Raw genomic sequence first — 13,475 nt, forward strand, 5'->3', positions numbered from 1 at the left:
CCGGAGCAAAAGTCTCATCATGGTCACAATCTTGCTCCTGCTGGAAACCAGATTCATCACTTACGCACAGAGGTAACAACAAAAAAGTGTGCGAACTGTGGTCATGTGGGCCACCGGAGCAAAAGTCTCATCATGGTCACAATCTTGCTCCTGCTGGAAACCACAAGCGACGAGATGAGTCTTTTAGCGCTTAAGAGAACTATCAGAGCAGGTCTTAACTTTATGGATCCACTTGCACGTGATAGGACGAATACGTGGGGGAAGATGGACTAGATCGCATGTACCGGTGCATTCAAGAGCAGCATGCTCCTCTGCCATCACATGCTGCCATTCCTGATGAACAACATTACGATAAGAAGACGACTCGGCAGGAACAACATCAACAAAGCTAAAACGACCAGGAGGTTGAATCAAATAGCAATCATGAGGGGAATAGAGAGATGGCTCATTAGAAATCGGCACAGGAACAACGAGTGTAGTGGAAAAGAAAAGACTTAATAATGTTAGAATGAGTTTGTGAGGCGGGAGCCAAAGATGTGGAAGGTACCGAAGAAGGCGCAACAGGAGAGGCCACCAACGGTGCTCGGGAAAGAGAAGAAGAAACAAAGATGAGTGTGGCAGAAAAAAATGAAAAAAGACAATGGCTCTACTAAGGAAGCTAAAGAAGTGGAAGGAGCCGACGAGCAGAGTTTGGAAAGGGTGGGTGGGCTAGATCGGGGTGAGTTGCTGTGTCCTAAAGGAAAATCTAGCTCTAATACCATGTTAGGAATAACAGCTTGTATTCCCTGGAGGCTATGGGCCAATATATATACATGTATAGGTGGTAATATGCAAAGAACCCTATAACACGGGGATATTACACAAATGCAATATATATATCTAACATATATCACCTGCTAATGTACTACAGAGGTGATGTTTCAGCTGCTAATATACTCCCTACCTGTTACACATCAGAATGTACAGCGAGCTGGTATCAAGTACTATTGCTGAAGGAGGGCCATTTGCTTCAAAGACATCATTTGTAAAACTTCTGAGGTATGCATTGTTATTCTCCGCACCTCATCATCTTTTGTATTTGCTAACTAGTCTGTTTTAAACAGATCTGTGAAGAGGGAGACATTAACATTAATTGAGACTTTTCTGGACAAGGCTGAAGATTTACCACACTTAGGGAAACAGTTTGTTCCTCCAATGATGGACCCTGTTCTAGGTGATTATGCTAGAAATGTGCCTGATGCAAGGGAATCAGAGGTTTTGTCATTATTCGCAACAATTATAAACAAGTAAGTCTACAGTTCTTTTGTTAATCTGTTTTGGTTTGTGATTTGCATTTTTGTTAAATTTAGATGTGTATGCACCGGTATTTGCTTAAGAATTTATTTTTTGGTAAATGGAATTTGTTGTAGACTACCCTAACTTGCCTGGGACTAAAGGCATTGTTGTTGGTAAGCGGAATTTGTTAGTAACTGTTACGACCACTTTTCTCGTTTTAATGGTAGCATTAACTATGCTCTCTTGTTAATGTCTCCTTTTCTATTTAGGTACAAAGGTGAGATGCTTGAGGAAGTACCTCGCATATTTGAGGCTGTTTTCCAGTGTACTCTTGAGGTACAGATGAAGTTACTCAATATGTTTCTTGTACTGATAATTGTGATCTTATAACAGAAATATATTTCTTATGCTTCATATCAGATGATCACCAAGAACTTTGAGGATTATCCTGAACATCGCCTTCAATTCTTCTCCTTGCTTCGTGCGATCGGTACACACTGTTTTCAAGCTTTAATTCAGCTCTCAAGTCAGGTATGTGTGAAGATATTTTCATCTTTCAGATGTCCTGTAAATTGCAATAGCATCATCATTATCGTTGCAAAGATACCAATATGCTTATTGCTCTAGCAGATTATTGGTTGACTTTTCCCTTTAGCCTGATTATTGAACTGTCTGTTTCAGCAACTAAAGCTTGTCATGGATTCCATTAGTTGGGCATTTCGACATACGGAGAGAAACATTGCTGAGATTGGCCTAAGCCTGTTATTGGAAATTTTGAAGAACTTTGAGGTGCAGTTTATGGTCTATCCTTGGTTAACACACTGTAATTTTACTGAAGCTAAACTGTGTGATGCCATGTTCTTGCAGGCTTCAGGGTTCCAGAATCAATTCTACAAAACATACTTCTTAAATATTGAGCAAGAGATATTTGCAGTTCTCACAGATACATTCCACAAACCTGGTTTCAAGCTTCATGTTTTGGTGCTACAACATTTGTTCTATGTGGTATGTATACATTTACCCATTGTTCTATTCTCTAATGTTTGTGTGTGCTCCTTTGATTACTATCTGTGCTGACATATTAGGTTGATGGTCTAACTGAGCCTCTCTGGGATGCCTCAACGGTTCCTTCTCAATACACAAATAATGCAATGTTTGTTCAAGACTACACTATTAAACTTCTCAGCTCATCATTTCCTAACATGACACCTGTAGAGGTATGATCTCTCCTATACATGCTTTAATAGTTCAACCAGCAGGGAATTTTAAACTCATGTTTTCTACAGGTGGCAAAATTTGTTGATGGACTCTTTAGTTCAAGAACTGATCTTCCAAGCTTCAAGAACCATACAAGGGATTTTCTTGTTCAATCGAAGCAATTCTCTGCTCAGGTAATTTCTTCTCACTCTTACACAAGCATCCATCACCCACACAAAATTTCCTGTATCATCTCAAATAAATTCATCTCATTTTTGCATTGCTGGAATCTGCGAAGTGCATGTATTTGTAATATAGATGACTTGGCCTTTTGGTTCGTCAGTCTAGGTTTGGCCCTTGTATATACACCCATGCTAATCAATGAGGTGAACATCCTCTCGCATCTAACTCGTATCCTGTCAGAGCAAGGAAACTCATTAATCAGGGCATAATAGCATATCAGAAGGATGTCTTATTTCAGATCGTTCTTGTATAACCTTGTTTTTAAGAGTCGATACATTATCGGAGTGAGGTGCTTGTAATCCTTCTGTTGACTTTCTTGTCGTCATCTGGTGGCAGGATAACAAAGATTTTTATGCGGAAGAGGCTGCTGTACAGAGGGAAAAGGAACATCAACGTATGCTTTCCATTCCTGGGCTCATCGCCCCAAATGAATTGCAAGACGAGATGGTAGATTCATAGTGCCATCTGATTTTGTCTGAGCAAGGCGTTTGCATTTGCTTTGACATACAAACTTCTGGAGCGCTTGCATCATGGAAAGGCCCAAATCTTTTGCTAGGGCTATGAAAGAAGTGCCGTCTTTTGTTTCAGCATTTTTCGTAGTTACAATGTGCTGGTTCAGAGGTTTCCCGAAGTTGATAGTTGGATTTAGTTGTCTGAGCTGTTTCAGACTGCCATTGGTATATTGGAGGATGTTGGTTGATTTGGTAGCAGTAGCTCTGTAGCTGTTGTGTTCAATGTATTTAGCTGGGAATGGTGCTTGTGCTGCGCCATTGTGTAGTATTATGATGGCCGGACGGCACCAGTCTTCACCTTTTCCTTTGATTTATAGAGTGAGATTTTACTGTAGCGTCTCGACATTCAGGTTGAAAGGCATTCTACATTGTTATTGTATTATTTTGTCATAAGTGTTTGCCCGTTTCTTTGTGTATAATTTTCTTACGTCGAAGGCATAACGAGCTATGACTGTTATTGTTGCTCCCTAGAAGTCCTGTGGCAGGGTTTTCAGTTTTGGTTCTCGATTTGGACTGGCTGAACATCTTTAGGGAATCTATTAGGTGTAGTTCGTCCGGTTTACGCACTAAATAGTTTCGAAGGTAAGCTATTTTGCCTGGACTATGATTGTAAAGTTGACTCAGTATGCTGGAATTTCGAAGTTCAAACATAAAGAGACTCGGGAAAAAAAGAAGTAAAACTAGAAATTTGACTCTTTGCTTGGAAACTTTCGATTAGTTCGGTTTCCTGAAGTGCGTTTTTTTCCTCTCCCTATGCCTTGTTTAGTACTTAGCACAAGACAGTATAATTTCCTACGGAAGTGCTTGCCTACAGAGCTCCGGAGGACGCCTTGACAGGCCGGCCCATGTATTTAACCTGAAAATATTATTAATTTAAGTTAATTTCTGTGTTCTCGTATCTTTAATGTTACAGATGTTTAAATAATTTGTTGCTATAGTTATTTTCGTATGTTGCATCTCGGAATCTATTGGGCATAGATCTGAATCTGAAAAATTATCTATTTGAGTTAATTCCCATATTTTCGCATCTCTAATGTTTCAGATGTTTAAATTTAATATTTTAGACGTTATGAAAATTTGTTGACATATTTGTTTTCGTATGTTATATCCAATTCTACACCATATAGGTTTTGCATAAAAATGCTATATGAAACAAGCTGTAATGTTGCGTTAGGAATTTTTTTTCTCGATCGGATGTATATGGTGTGCTATTTTTGATGCATATCTTTTTGATGTTGCAAACAGCTATTTTTGATATTGCAGACATTATTTTTTGACGTTGCAACGGATGGTTGGACCATCCGATCCATCGGACGTGCGGGAGCTAGCTCTGCCCAAGTTCCTAGGGTGGTTTCTCTGTACAGATGGAAGTCCTTGTAGTCTAGGAAAGCCGACTAATCGGTAACGGCTGGTAAGGGGAATAATTGGGGAGCTAGAACTGTTGTTGTAGAACTCTTTTAGAAACTAAATTGACTAGGCACTTAGTCTTGCAAAAGTAGTTTTAAGCATGCACATGCTCTTGTGAAACTGTTGAAGTATTAGTGAACTGCTCACTATACCCATCATATTAGGTTTTTGGGGTCAATTGGCTCTTGTATGTAGCTAAACATGGCATCAGACGAGTGTCTGCTCCTGTCGTGCTGCCCCTACAACTCATCTCTAGGATCTCTCGAGGGCTGTGTACCCATAGATGAGTTCATGTTGCTGATCATTTGATTGCGAGTTTTTTTTATTCCATACTTCTTTAGATTTGTTTTTTTTTGCAGTTTTTTTATTCCATACTTCTTTAGATCTGTTTTTTTCACTTTGATTGTAAGGTCATCTTTTCTGATCATAGATCGGTTTGCATCACCCTATCGACTCGTAGATGCTCCTTGGTCCCGAACTTTGCCACTCAGCGTCGACCTCTCTGGTGCTTCCTCTCTTTGACAACATTGAGGCGCAACCAGGCGTACTCGATGATGCCCCCTCCTTCGTGGCCATCCGAACGTCCTGTCTTCTTGAAATCATCACGTTCAATTATTGTCACCAGCTCGTCATCAATAAGGATGAGCTGCTGCATCATTGAGAACCCTGATTTGTGGTCACGTCATCATCGCATCTATCAGCACCACTCCTCCCGGTGCACTCTTCATATTCGATTGCCGATGATGCTGCCCCTTCTTGGGGTTCCTCCTTTGGCTGATGGTTCCTCCTCGATGAGCACGGGCTGTTGCTGCATCACTCTCTTCCGGCTGCGGCGTGGCCAATATGGTACCAGAGGAAGAGTTCTCAAGTTCGAGTCTTGGCTGATACAATTTAATAAAAAAATGCGTACACTTCTATTCCATGTTTGAGGTTTGGAGGAGCCTGCAGGTGAGGATAAGTGTTGAAGTATAAAATGTCAGGACCCATAATCACGAACTGTAGAAATGGGAATGGACTATTAGAGTTCTACATCAAGAACTACTGCACAGTACTAGACGAGGTAATTCAGGCAATTGCGTGATGCCTTTTTCCATTGACGAGCTCTGGTGATATGTCCCTGGGCTTAATTGTTTTACCGCACAGTTTAAATGATAAACAAGTTTACATGCAAGTTTAACTGAAAGAAAAACAGAAATATCGCTGATGACGACAAACAACAAATACGCCAACAATACCTACTAACTACGTACGTCGCTGTTGGATCTGCAAGAGAGGGAAGAGTTGAATTAGGGATTCTAAAACTATTGGATCTGTAAGGACCGCTGCTTGAGTAATGGAGGATCTGATGTGACTCAGTGAAGAGAAGCTTGAAACTCTTGATACAATCCTGACCCACACGATGAAGCACACAAACCAGAGATGAGGCCAAATATGATCAGCCCGTGATCTTTATTCTAGAGTCAATCAACACCACATAGCAAAGAATAACAGAGAACACGATCAAAAGATCAACCCTGGTCAACAAGCAAGAATTCTGAGATCAAAATTCTTGAAGAACAAACAGATATGGTCAGCAACACGTGGTGATGTGCCCGAGTTTATTTCTCAGAAACCTAAACACAATGAATTCATATTCTTGTCTTGTTGATGCGTCCATAGTTCTCTTGGATACACACATGATGAATTCGTTCTTTATTATTCATATTTTCTTTGTAGAGAATAAATTATTACTAAGTTTTGTATTATTTTGTTGCTTAGGAATATGGAAGAAGCACCATAACCTTACCTGGACGTTATCCCTTGAAGGCCAAGTCCACTCGGACTCGAGGCCGAGCTCTAGTCGTGGTCGTGGTAGAGTTTCAGGACAACATGTCAATAAAACAGGCATAACTCTTCCATACGGAATCCAATTGAGATGTTCTTGGACTCGTTAGAAAGGTATTGACGAGACATTTTCAATGGATCTGAGCTCACCCTTAAATTCCTTATAGATCAATCAAAGTCATTAAAATAAGATATTGTATCACCGTTCTAGGCCTTGTTAGGTCTTGTAATCGTGTCAGGGTCGGAGTCCAAGTTGTGTACACCACTTTCAATGGCTGCACAGCCCTAGGTCAACCTCCACACGTCCCCCTATATATACATAGTAGCCGTTGTAGTTTAGGCTCGGGTTTAGATTAGATTAATCTGTTTTAGACAGTTTCTTTGTTTATCGGTTTGTTGAACCCCAACTTGAGTACTTCATTGGTAATTAGTAATATTTAGATTGCATCTACCTATTCTTGCTTGTGTTCTTGATTTATTTGTAGAAAAAGCCTTCTTAGCGAGATCAACCGCGTCTTAGCACGGTTGGTAACCATAAAGTAGTAGTGTAGTAGTTGCGAGAGTTCTCGATCTATTTTGTTTGGAGCATTTGGATCATTAACATCGAAGCTCCACCAATTGACTTATTATATTACCTTTCGGAAGATCGATAAAATGGGCAACTGAGGCTCTGATACCACTTAATGCGCGTTTGCCCGATCTTTCGAAAGGTAATATGATAAGTCGATTGGTGAAGCTTCGACGTTGATGATCCAAAGGCTCTGAACAGAATAGATTGAGAATTCTTGCAATCACTACACCACTACTTCGTGGTTATCAATCGTACCAAGACACGGTTGACCTCACCAAGAAGGCTTTTTCTGCAAGCGAACTGAGAACACAGGCAAGAACGGGTAGATGCAATCTTGAATATTGCTAATGACCAATGAAGTACTCGAGTTGGGGTTCAACAAACCGATAAATAGCAAAACTGTCTAAAATAGAATAATCTAAGTTAAACCCAAGCCTAAACTACGATGACTCCTATGTATATATAGGGGGACGTAAGGAGGTCGACCTAGGGTTGTGCAGCCATGGAAAGAGGCGTACACAATCTGGACTCCGACTCCGATACGATTACAAGACCCAACTAGGTCAAAAACGGTGACATAACACCTTATTCCTTCGACTCTGACTACAACATAAGGAATATTTGGTGGAGCTCATACCCAAATGGAAAGAGCTCATCTTAAGCTTTTCAGAATATTCAAGATTGCTTAAAACGGACTTTGTATGAGAGAGTTATGCCTGTTTTACTGACGTGCTGTCCTAGGACTCGACCACGACCACGACTAGAGCTCAGCCTCGAGTCCGAGTAGACTTGGCCTTCGAGGGGTGACGTCTAGGTAAGGTTGTGCTGCTTCTCCCACGTTCCTAAGCAATAAAATATCATAAGAATTTAGTAGTAATCCATCCAAGAAAGCATGAACATCAAGGGATGAGATCACCTGGTGATCTAATTATCGTGCATGTGCTCTTATAATTGGACCTTGTATGATTTGAGGATTATTGGTGGTATTGATCGTATCTAAAGGAGCCATAGGTTCATCAGACCATCCTTTTGGGTTTGACCTCCTAGCCGGATTCAACTATCCACTCATTTTCGCCTCCACAACCTAGTCAGAGTATATCTGTTTCTGGCTGCTCTTGGACACCCCCATACACCTTTCATATCAAGCGTTGTCCGACAAAGTTCAAGTAGCAATTCATAGCGGAAACAGAGGTAGCCAAAGTTCAAAGAGAGAGGGAGAGTCTCTTTTTATTACCTTTATACCCCTGCTCTCTAGAAAAAATTTGTGACCCACGTACCTCACTTGTTTTAGAAAAGACAGTAGAAGAGTTTTTGAGTTTGTATCACATTTGAAAAAAAAAGAGGAAAAGCAAGCAAGAAGCAAAGAGTGCAAAAAAGAGAGATAATTAAAAAAAAAAGAGAATTATTTTGCATTGCGAAATGTTTTTCCATTGTGCTTACCTCTGTTATAGTTTTTGGCTTGCTTGAACTAGTTCTAGGAATATGTTCGGGCCAGCAACTGTGATGAGTACTATGGATTTTTATTCAGCTTTGTTAATCTGATTTTCATTATTGCCATTCCTTACTACTAAATAGTGCCTGTCCAAGCTACACCTTCTCTCAATCAGAATGGTTTCTCCCCTTGCAATTACCTCACTCGCACCCGATAAGGTATCACGAACCAGCCACCGATTGTGCCAACTGCGGTGATTGGTAAGAACACTTGCAAGAGCTTGGTAAGACGCTTGAGAGTGTGTGACTCTACCTCCACCACCTAGTATCGATAGGGATAATTTATCTTTCGTTGTTTTCTATCTTCGACTAATCATGGCAGGAGAAGACTCGGATTCGAAAGAGGGTGTTTTGAGGGAAGAACTCACAATGTTGTTGGATGATCATTGACAAACTATTAATGACGACATTAACAAAAAGCTTGCGGGAACCAATACTGCATTGCAACGACTCAATAAAAGCATTGCAATGCTCAATACACGCTTTGATCGATTGGTTAATCTGCCACCGAACAATGGTCGAGTGGATCCTCATGGTGCAGCTTATGAACAAGAGGAGTCCATCACGGATGATGGAATTTTGAGACAAGAACATGACACCTTTGATGAACGACAAAGGAACCGATTGAACTTCAACCATCAATGTATGAGAGGTAATAATTTTCCGCAACATAACCCACATATTAATGATGATCCATTTGCTAAGGTTAAGTTTACTGTACCATCTTTTGAGGGTGCTTATGATGCTAAAAGGTATTTAGATTGGGAGATGACGGTAGAACAGGAATTTAATGCTCATTTAGTTTCTGAAGTGCATAGAGTTAGGCAAGCCACTAGTGAATTTAAAATTTTTGCAATCATCTGGTGGAATAGGGTATGCATCGACGGATTAGCTCCTACTACTTGGAATGCTTTAAAGGTTGCTATGCGTAACATATTTGTTCGACCCTCTTTTAAACGTGATTTTGTAAGAAATTACAACGCTTAAACCAAGGTGATAGATCTGTAGAAGAATATTATCAGGAGCTACAAATTAGTATTTTGCGTTGTGATATTATTGAGGATGAGGAGACTACAATGGCACGCTTTTATGGAGGGTTAAGGCGTGAAATTCAGGACATAGTTGATTATAAAGAATACAATAGTATTCCTAGATTGTTCCAACTTGTATATCTGGCAGAAAAAAAATCAATACCAGGATAAGTTGAAATTGTCCACTACACATGCTATTGCAGAGCAACCAATAGTGGATCATATTGTTGTTTCACCTTTGTTACATGATGATTTGCTTGTTGTACCTTGTGATAAAGAAGAGTTCTGTGATAATGCTTCATTTATATCACAACCACGACTTGTGAATGAACGTGTTAATTCTGTTTTACAAATCAATATTTGTTCTGAAATTAAATATGTTCAATGCATTGCTAGTGAGCAAGAAGAGCTGAAATTGCTATCTTCTCTAAACACATTAGGTTATATTGAATTTGATGTTCTTTGTGATCTGAATAACTTAGAGGAGAATTTAAAACTTAATTCTGATTTGTCATACTTGTCACAAAATACTTTCCATGTTATCGGCAAATACAATAATAAATTAGACTATATGGTGCATCGAGTTTACATTTGTTCAAATATGAAACTTCCTACTATTGTTTCATACAATGATCATTTAGAGGATTGTAGCAGCACTATTAAAGTCATATCAAGTTCTTCTAGTTCTATTTGCAATCAATAGAACAATTCTCAAGATACGAACTATTGTTGGATGCTACCATACACCACCATTGCTTCACCTTTCTTTGTACAAAAGATTCAAATTGATAACAGGTTGCCATGCCATATCACTTCTTTAAAAGAAGGGGAGCAAAAAGTGACATGTGCATACATTGTACTAATGTTATCTGCTACAACTAATTATGATAAGATACAATCAGTTCAAAGAGAATTACAATTGTTTGATAAAGAACTTATGATATTACATAACGAGAATTCCTTGCACATTTTACTTTGTGTAGAAATTTATAGGCAAAATAATGCTATACGCAAACCGAGGACAATTTGTTGTAAAGAAGGGGATGATGATGCGCCCATGGCTCCCTCGGGTACACACATGGTGAATTCGTTCCTTATTGTTCATATTTCTTCGTAGAGAATAAACTACTACTAAGTTTTGTGCTGTTTTGTTGCTTAGGAACATGTAAAAAGCACCACAACCTTACCCGGACATCACCCCTCTAAGGCCGAGTCTATTCGAACTCGAGGCTGAGCTCTAGTCGTGGTCGTGGTCGTGGTCGTGGTCGAGTTCCAGGACATCACGTCAAGAAACGGCATAACTCTTGCATACAGAGTCCAATTGAGGAGCTCTTGGACTCGTTGGAAACCAGTTGATGAGAACTTTTCAATGTATCTAATCTCACCCTTAGATTCCATATAGATTAATCAGAGTCATTAAAATAAGGTGTTGCATCACCGTTTTGGGCCTTCTTAGGTCTTGTAATCGTGTCAGGGTCGGAGTCCAGGTTGTGTACGCCTCTTTCGATGGTTGCACAACCCTAGGTCGACCTCCTCACATCCCCCCTATATACACAGTAGCTGTCATAGTTTAGGCTTGGATTTAGTTTAGATTAATCAGTTTTAGATAGTTTCACCGTTTATCGGTTTGTTATACCCCAACTCGAGTACTTCATTGGTAATTAGCAATATTCAGATTGCATCCACCTGTTCTTGCTTGTGTTCTCAATTCGCTTGCGGGAAAAGCCTTCTTGGCGAGGTCAACCGTGTCTTGGCATGGTTGATAACCACAGAGTAGTGGTGTAGTAGTTGCGAGGGTTTTCGATCTTTTCTGTTCGGAGCCTTTGGATCATCAACGTCGAAGCTCCAGCAATCGACTTATCATATTGCCTTTCGGAAGATCGGGCAAACGCGCATCACTTGTCTACCCTGGTCTTGGATGTGACCTTCACTATGTCAAAAAAGCTCATTAATGACGGGTGATTACCCTCATTAGTGAATGGTGCTACATCCGTCACTCCGAACACGTCACTAATATAGACTCATTAGTGACAGGTCTAGACCCAACCCGTCATTGATGATTGTACATCCGTGATGTGTCAGATCTAGATCTATCACTGATGATTGTACATCAGGGACAAGTGTGTTTAAAAAACAAAAAAAGGGAAACTTTTTTGCTATTGACGAACGAACCCCTGCACGGCTCTTGTGGTCGCTCTCACTTGAACCATGCAAATTACATGCCTGTACAGTTTCTAGGTTTCGAACCGGTGACCTCTCCCTCGCAACAAGCTTCCTTACCATCTCACCTCATAGTCTTACCTGATGAATATGTCAAAATTTATTCTTTTGACCTTTCTTGCTCAAATGTTTGGATGATTATTTGGACATCTATATGGCTTTAAATGAAAATTTATCAACTACAAAGTTATAGATCTCATCGAGTTCTACAATGTTCATATAAAGTTTGTCTTCATCTGACTTCGTATAAAAAAGTTTGTGTCTAATCCATGTAGTGTTCAATAAAACAGCTATAACTTTTGCATACGGAGTCTGATTTCGACGTTCGATCTCTACTTTTAAAGCTAATGAGGAGGCGCATCCAAAAAATTACATGTGTTTTCATTTGTACCTTTTTGACTCCCCAAAAAGCTCGAAAGACCCTCAATAGGACATCTGAAGTTTTTGGTCAAAAATTGACTTCTCCAATTTGCCTAATTTTTTTGGAGACATAGTGCTACATCTGAATGTTAGTGCTACAAAAACATTTCATCAATCTGAGTTATCAAACTCATGATTTTTTTAAATTTTCAATTTTCAACTTTGTGGCCCTGCGTGTGGCTTTTTTCAATTATTTCTACTAGCTTTACACTAGATATAGCAATTTACTTTGTGGTCAAGTGTGTGATTTCTTTTGATAGTCTTTAGATGTTTTTTTGTGCATATATATGAATTCAAATAAAAAAACTGATCAACTACAAAGTTGGAAATCTCATCGAGTGCTATAACAGGTTATAGCTATAACCCGTCACTGATGATTGAGTCATCAGTGATGGGTGATAGCTATCACATGTCATTAATGACTCTATTTAGATTTTTGAGTAGCTTTCCGATACTGGTCGGAAGAAACAAGAGTTGGTTAGAAGATGCCCACTGGACGTAATTTGATTCGACCAGCTTAGGCTTAGAACAACAACTTGGATTCTCGACCATATCTTGTGCTACTCTCATCAGCGACGACTTATGGCAATCACTCGTCACTAATGACTCAATCATTAGTGATGAGTATAGTTATCACTTGTCATTGATGAGTTTGCGACGTGTGTCGTCTCTACCCGTCACTAATAATAATGGCTATGTCATTAGTGACATGATTTAATGTGAGCCATCACTGCGGTTTTTAGTGATGGGTGATTTCCTCTCCCGTCACTAATGACACGTCATTAGTGATGTGTCTTGATCGAGTCCCAGCCCGTGGTCACATTATTGATGGGCCATCATTGGACCCGTCACTAATATAACATTAGTGATGCTTTATTTTGTATGATGTCTCCTATGTTGATTTCTTACATAGTAATTAGCATTATATAGGGACTCTCATGTGCATAGGCATAACATCACAAATAGCAAAATCTAAACATCCACTTATTGTAAATTTTACCTTGACTTGATGTGAAATCTCAACATATGAACCCAACCACTTGACCTTGTATGTCTTTGAATGCAAAGTTGAGTGTAATCTGAATGCATGCATCGACATTTGACTTGCATGGATCCACCATAGTATTCTAGGTGTGTTTCACAGGACACAAACACCTCTAAGTCATCTAGGTGTTGTCAAACAAGTAATAAGTGTGGATTACTCACTTGATCTAACTCTAGGTTAATCATCTAGCCTTGATCTTGTGATCATTTCCTTGATCTTCAATATCTTCACTTTGGTGG

At 39.6% G+C, this 13,475-nt stretch overlaps 1 protein-coding gene across 1 annotated transcript in view; it reads left to right on the top strand.

Moving 5' to 3' along the window:
• Positions 1–3,561, top strand: part of LOC133892650 (protein EXPORTIN 1A-like) — a 29,601-nt gene extending 26,040 nt beyond the window's left edge. The window contains exons 24-32 of the mRNA XM_062333544.1: positions 958–1,038; positions 1,104–1,286; positions 1,545–1,611; positions 1,696–1,806; positions 1,957–2,064; positions 2,143–2,280; positions 2,361–2,492; positions 2,562–2,666; positions 3,052–3,561. Coding sequence (XP_062189528.1) covers positions 958–1,038; positions 1,104–1,286; positions 1,545–1,611; positions 1,696–1,806; positions 1,957–2,064; positions 2,143–2,280; positions 2,361–2,492; positions 2,562–2,666; positions 3,052–3,174 — 1,048 coding nt within the window. The 3' untranslated portion in view covers positions 3,175–3,561. The remainder of the gene's footprint in view (positions 1–957; positions 1,039–1,103; positions 1,287–1,544; positions 1,612–1,695; positions 1,807–1,956; positions 2,065–2,142; positions 2,281–2,360; positions 2,493–2,561; positions 2,667–3,051) is intronic.
• Positions 3,562–13,475: the final 9,914 nt, after the last annotated feature.

This window comes from Phragmites australis, chromosome 15 (assembly GCF_958298935.1).
Source record: "Phragmites australis chromosome 15, lpPhrAust1.1, whole genome shotgun sequence".
In the NCBI taxonomy this organism is placed as follows: domain Eukaryota; kingdom Viridiplantae; phylum Streptophyta; class Magnoliopsida; order Poales; family Poaceae; genus Phragmites; species Phragmites australis.